This window comes from Cryptomeria japonica, chromosome 3, assembly GCF_030272615.1.
Source record: "Cryptomeria japonica chromosome 3, Sugi_1.0, whole genome shotgun sequence".
Taxonomy (NCBI): Eukaryota; Viridiplantae; Streptophyta; class Pinopsida; order Cupressales; family Cupressaceae; genus Cryptomeria; species Cryptomeria japonica.
The window spans coordinates 653,962-660,750 of NC_081407.1; the positions used below are offsets into that span (position 1 = coordinate 653,962).

General features: G+C 34.1%; 1 protein-coding gene across 2 annotated transcripts; it reads right to left on the reverse strand.

Moving 5' to 3' along the window:
* Positions 1–3,546: 3,546 nt before the first annotated feature.
* Positions 3,547–6,434, reverse strand: LOC131042965 (S-adenosylmethionine decarboxylase proenzyme). 2 transcript variants are annotated; one of them, XM_057976313.2, is made up of 4 exons: positions 6,176–6,434; positions 5,542–5,687; positions 5,297–5,313; positions 3,547–5,021 (listed from the first exon to the last, which is right to left on the reverse strand). In XM_057976313.2, exons 2-4 carry the CDS (start codon positions 5,668–5,670, stop codon positions 3,842–3,844), a joined length of 1,326 nt encoding a protein of 441 aa, XP_057832296.2. In that variant the 5' UTR covers positions 5,671–5,687; positions 6,176–6,434; the 3' UTR covers positions 3,547–3,841. The 2 variants fall into 2 exon arrangements, with proteins under 2 accessions (XP_057832296.2, XP_057832295.1); XM_057976312.2 differs by lacking the exon at positions 6,176–6,434 and adding an exon at positions 6,030–6,158 and having other exon boundaries at positions 3,547–5,313.
* Positions 6,435–6,789: the final 355 nt, after the last annotated feature.

The following is a 6,789-nucleotide window of genomic DNA, read 5'->3' on the forward strand; positions in this document are numbered from 1 at the left end:
TATATCATGGATATTGTATCTATTCTAAAATTCTATAAGAAAATCATAATTTTAATTACATCATCTAATTATTTGGAAATAATTACAATGCAAATATAACATACTTTGATTGTTCAAAAAGAGGTGTAACACCAACTATTACATCAATGCTTACTCCTACTACACAAAGTTAAATTTGGATAAAACCCTAATGATAAAGTAAACCCTAATTTTTATATATGTATAATGTACTTGGCTCAATCTTTTAGAGCTTAAACCCTCAAATGTTCCCCTATTTTTTTCAATGCACCTCTACTTAACAATTCATGATTAGTTGAAAAGTTTCATGTGTCAATATTGAAAGATTTATACTCAACATATAACTGCACAAAGTTAATGATTTTTACAACACCTTAGATGCAAACTAACAAAAATCCAACACAAAGAACAACAAATGCAAACTTAAGGATTCCTTAAATACTATAAAACTCTTAAACAACAATGGAAACATAATGCAAGAATGAAACAAAATTAGTATCTTATATTAATTTTTAAATATAATTTATAAAATTATCATAAATCTCATACAAACTCAAAATTGATTTATATACATATATATTGATACAAAAACAATTTACAACTTGATCTAGATGAGCTCACTCAACGGCCAACCCTTTTTTATAAAACATGCAAACTCATATATAGATTTATAACTAAGAAAATAGACATGGTTGCCCTATATTCACAAAGTATTACCATGCTCACGACATCTTTATTTTCAATGCTTATGCCCTAAAGTTGTCCTCTCAAGCCCTGAAGATCTACACATGTGAAAAATCAATTTTCTTGTGATTCACCATCATGCTAGCAATTTAAGACCTCAATATTTATGCATGCGAGGCGGAAGATGCCCATAAAATCCACTAGAAAGCAACATGAAAAATGGCATAAATGTTTGGTCTCTGCATTTTTCAAAATGGAAATAAATTAGGGCATGGCCTTCGCACCATTTTCACCTCTAAAATACTCCACATGTTAGTGAGAAGTTGAAGTATTAAGTATCATGGGTAATGAGGAAGTCGTATAAATAGATAGAAATCCAAATAAATAGTCTCAATGAGATGAGAATGTTAAAATATCAAGGATTGGAATTTGGAGATGATTCATATTGGATACCATTTTGAAGTTATGTTCCCATATCTAGCTCTAATATTATGTATAAGGGAAGTTATGAGGTGATGAAGTTTATAGATGTATAAAGAAGAGTACCAAGGTAAAGGGATTGGTGAAATTTTAACTCCAACAAAGTTTATAAATGAATCAACAAGGTTTGGGAGTCCAGCATGATAGGGAATAAATACTTGAGTAAAAGGAAGGCCACATCTATGAGTCAAGTACTTAAGAGTTGAAGGAGATCCATATGAATTACTTGAATAAGGAATGGTTCAAAACTTTGGTTTCAAAAGGAACTTAATGTAAAGGATTGAGGTTTTAGGGGCTTGATTGAAAAGCATGTAGGTTAGGGAGAGTTCAATAGTAGTTTTAGCACAACCCACTCCAAGTAGAATGATAGATCGCTCTACTTCTCTTGAAAAGTGAAAAAATTAGCTCCAAGATTCATGTTTCTAGTTAAGTTTTGACTATGTTACATGGCTAAGTTGCCTATGTGATTTTTTAACAAGGGGGTATTTGCTAGAAAGATCAAGTTTGGACAAGGATTAATAATCAAACACCCCAAATCTTTTGAAAATTAGATCAAGAAGTATTTACCAATTCACCTATCAAAATAATCTAGATTTTTACTGCGATAAAAAGGTCAAAAAATAGAGCTACACTTCATTTATCATATTCGAAAGGTTTGATGAGATTAGGAAACCAACATTACCATGATTACAATGTCACACAACCATAAACAACATTTATACAAGCACCTAAGGGAAATGTAATATAAAATATTTCAAGTTGCATGTGATCAAATCTCCATACACAAATTTAAGACACAAGTTTGTGAAAATATGATTAAAATAATTTATTATAGACTTTTTATTGACTGTTATTATTGTTTGTAAATCTATATAGAATATTTAGATTCAAAAATTAATATAATTATTCTTCTGAAAAAAATAAAAATTCTTTGTTCCCAAATGACACTAAAATTTCTTGATTACATATATCTTGATTATCTAATCTAATTCTAGATGATAAATTTATGTACTAAATTGTGCAATTTTTTCATCAAAAACATTTCCAATCACATTTCATTATTCATAATTTATGAAATAAATAATCATATATATATGATATATTTTTGTACTAAACGCTCATTTTTAATGATTTCCACCACGCATATTCTACCAAAAAATTCTCATATTTCATAGTTCATCATCATGAAGAGCAAAGAAAAATAAAACAGTTTGATCCAGAAATTACCTAACACAATTCTAAAATGTTAATTATTAAATATGATCTGAAACATTGATGTTACCTATCATAACATATAATAAACAGAAAAATTACATAATTAATATAGAAAATTGTATCTCTCTAATTACCTAATATAACACATAATAAACTGAAAAAATTACATAATTAACACAGAAAATTACGTATCTCCAATTCCCTAATATAAATTTATAAAATATTATGAACTAAAAAAATTAACATAATTCTAAAATGTTAATCATTAAATATGATCTGAAACATTGATAATTACCCATTATAACATATAATAAACAGAAAAAATACATAATTAATATAGAAAATTGCATCTCTCTAATTACTGATATAACACAATAATAAACTGAAAAAATTACATAATAACACACAAAATTACGTACTCCAATTCCCTAATATAAATTATTATGAGCTAGAAAAATTAGACCTCTAATTACCAAGTATAATTACCCAAAATGTGTAAAGCAAATTAAACAGTTGCAGTAATGTAAGAAAGTGCCCCACTACCCAAATTAGATCTAGGCTGGTTGCAGTTGTTCCCTCGTTTCATTAGAAACGAGAAAAATGAAAAAATAATTCATGTGGATTTGGTAGAGTCATAGCAGATTTGATTGACTAAACTTCAAAACACCCATCATTGTATTAATCGTCTTCTCTTCGAGAAATAGAAATACTGAAGAACAGGATAACAATTCATACCATATGCTAAAAATTCAGACAAATTTAAATAAAATATATACAATTCCACCAAATGAAATGTCTCTTATCTCAGCATTGCATTTGTTATTTTGATACAGCTTCATCATTTCGTTCTGGCAATTTGGCAAATATCAGATCTTGGATTTTAAATCAAAGGAAATAGCAATGCAAGAACAAAAGCAAATGGTTCTGCACTCTACATTAGATCGGATGAAATAGCATAGAGACGCCATATAAAAACAAATAAAATAAAATGAAGAATGAGACTCCAATTTAAATACAAAATAACACAATACAAAAGCAGATAAAAGAAAATAACACCACAACAACGAAAGAAAAGGATAATCTATACAACCCTAGACTGAATTTTCATATGAAAACAATATAGCACAACTAAGCAAAACGCGATCTTCCTGCACTAAAACTTTGTATTTATTCAAAAGTGAAAATCACATCAATCTACAACAGAAGAAATGATCATCTATCAAACGTACCATATGACCTTTAACATAAAACATAGACCTACGCTAGGACCCTCCCCCAACACAGCGAACCATAAACTGCACTATAGAACAACATGCTGATCCACTACTACTTATTTTCAATCTAAACCTACGAAGAAAATGTTTGCCAATTGTACATGCCATATCAAAAGTTAATCCATTGAGATCCCATATTTGCTCATTCAATAGTATTGCAACGCAAATCTTCAGCCGTCACTTCCATCACTTTCCTCTTCCCAGGAATGCAGGGATAAAGTAGTTTTGGGAGATGGTTCAGATGCGTCCCAATTTTGCTTCTTTTCACTCGTGAACAAACTTTCCTCTTCCCAGGCAAGCAAAGGCAAGGTAGTCCTGTGAGATTCCTTAGCACTGCTCCTGTAAGTCATATACACCATGTTGCTGCTTCCTGTAAGCTCTACTCCACTTGTCATGTCACAAAAATACCCCTGAGGAGGCTTATCAAATACAGTCCACGATGATTGCCCAACAGGAGCACTAACGTGAAGAGCAATGGAGAATACCTCTGGCTTGAAACAGAATAAAACCCTCTCAACCAGTTGCTTGAGTTCAACATCTTGGGGACCATAACCCACTGCTTCAAAGCTCGCATAACTAAACCCATCCTCAGGGGTTACATGAATTGTAGAAACAGCATCCCTTTCAATTGCATTCATGGAGTATCCACAGGGATCAAACTCAAAGTCACAAATGTCAGAGCCAGGTAGAATATCACGAATCCCTGAATTGAGAGTCATTTCACCTGCTGATTTAATATTGCTCTTGTTAAATAGTGAAGCGCGCTCACGATCCAGCTCTGTCATGCACATCTCCAGTGTAAATACAGGGTCGGAGCTTTCATTAGAAGCACCATCATCTGCACAAGCAGAATAAACATGCCATTTGTAATTCTTATCTGGATCTCCCATTACATATGCTTTTCCACCAGAACCAAGCATTCCAAAATACTTCTCCAAATATGATATTTCCTCGGCAAAGCTGCGATGAGGAAAAGATTGTGCTCCATTAAAGAAAAATGTCCCTCTAGTATACTTCACAGCCTTTACAGAGAGTGACAAACCACTTGCATTGCTCAAGATCTTAGGAATTGAAAGTAGAAGCTTTGAGGTTCCACAAGTCTTCAGGGCTATCTTGAATGGATAGATAAACATACTCGATTCTGAGAGAACATATGAATCAAGATGCTCATTTGACAGCTCAGATACAATGGTGCATTCAGCCGGTTTCAGAATTTCATCTAGTTGAGGACGAGTGAGGGCTCTCAGACCCCTGCCCCCAGGATCAGCAAAGAATGGTGTTGCAAAAAATTCAATCTCAAGTCTCTTTTCGAATCCTTCAAATCCAATGGCATACATTGTAGGAGTAACGTATTGTCCACAAGACACAACCATCGTGAACTATTTAAAAAACTTCTGTTATTAATGCCTTTGCAGGGAAGAGAAAGGTGGGGTTTCACTGAAATGAGTGTTATATTGTAGCGGAAACTTATCAAAGCGTTGGGGGAGAAATTGCCAGTCCACAGAACTGAGGAGCTTATCTGCCAGCCGTGCAGGAGAGCCACAGACCAGCTCCAAGCATACAGAATTATTAAATTAACAAACTAATCTACTTCTACAGTACAGCAACTGCAATAGAAATATCAGGATGGCTTTCGAACGCACTGCAGGAAGATATAGGTGAAATAGACATATGTTAATATGCGAAAAAGCAATCATGATTAACGAAGACAAATACACTAAACCACCATTAATCATTTTCCAACTTCCATGAAGTCTGAGCTTCTCCCTAAATTACTTTTAACACAAACATGCTAGGGAAGTAGACACCCTCTATTTCCTTTACAACTGGCTTAATTAATATAACAAACACAATGAATGCAGATACTTACGTTTGAGTAAGCAGCAGAGCGGAAGATGTCAATACCACCGTGAGGTCGAACGTCTTCAATCTTGTAGCCTAAAGGGGTTTCGTATTGGGGATAATTACTACTAGACTCCTTACAAAACTCGGAATCCATCACAACATTCAGCCTCTCTGTGACAATGAAAAACTTGTCAGAATCAGAAGAAAACGAACTAGAAATAAATAATACAGCATTTACAGACACAGCCTGATCAAGGCCATGGGAATCCATGCTCCTCCGTAAAAAACATAAAAGAGATCACAGAAGCATCCCATGGGCTGTCTGGCCTCGTAGAGGTTACTAAAACCTTAACTCATCCACGCAGTAATTTGCAAAATAATAGGATTGACAATAGTAATTGTAAAATCAATCGAAAGTTATCGACGAGAACAAAACAATACGAAACCCTTAAAAACTGCCCTAACTTCAAAAAGAATTTAAGTTGCACACAATAAAATGATCAAAACCCTTACGTTTTTTAAACACTGCAAAACAATATCAGCAAACGCCGCGGCCAATACACGCCGCCGGGAAGAATCTCAGAAGAAATGAAACTCGATTGAAGAAAAACTCACGAAAAAGAAAAACGGAAATAAAAAAACAGATCGAAAACCCTTACATTAATTAAATACTACGCAACGATATCAGCAAACGCCGCCTCCAATCCACGCCGCCAGAAGACGGAAAAAAGCGCAGACTGTATTTAACAAAAACTCACTTATTTAATCACACTTCCTCACAATAAAACCCTGCAAATCAAAATTTCCTCAGATCGCCTTCTACTGACAACTTTCTTGCGGAGAGCAGCTATTTAAAGGCCAGAAGCGGGTATTCCTTAATACCCTACCAGATTTGTCCGCACCTCTACATGCCCACTAAATTTAGCGACCCTCCAAAAGCAGTTAAATACCTCTCACCGCACACTTTCGCCACCTGGATTTCCCTCTTACCGCACACTTCCACCACGTGGATTTACCTTTGATTTCTTAAAAGCTAATCGGAATTTGTCCATTGCTTAATCACCTAATCATGTGGCCTAATATATATACTTTGCGTGGCGCTTGCCGACTTCGACGTGGCAATACATGCGCCTTTCGTCGGCCTGGCCACACGTTTGACGCTTTCCTTCGGGGCCACATTTCTATTCGTTTACATATTTTGCAAGCTGGATAGAATCTCATTCCTAGGAAAAGACAACGTTCGATATAGTGATTAGGACTGTGTGTATTATAT

Bases quoted from the DNA above. Each gene is read 5' to 3' on its own strand.
- LOC131042965 (XM_057976313.2), bottom strand. From the start codon at position 5,670: ATGGATTCCGAGTTTTGTAAGGAGTCTAGTAGTAATTATCCCCAATAC.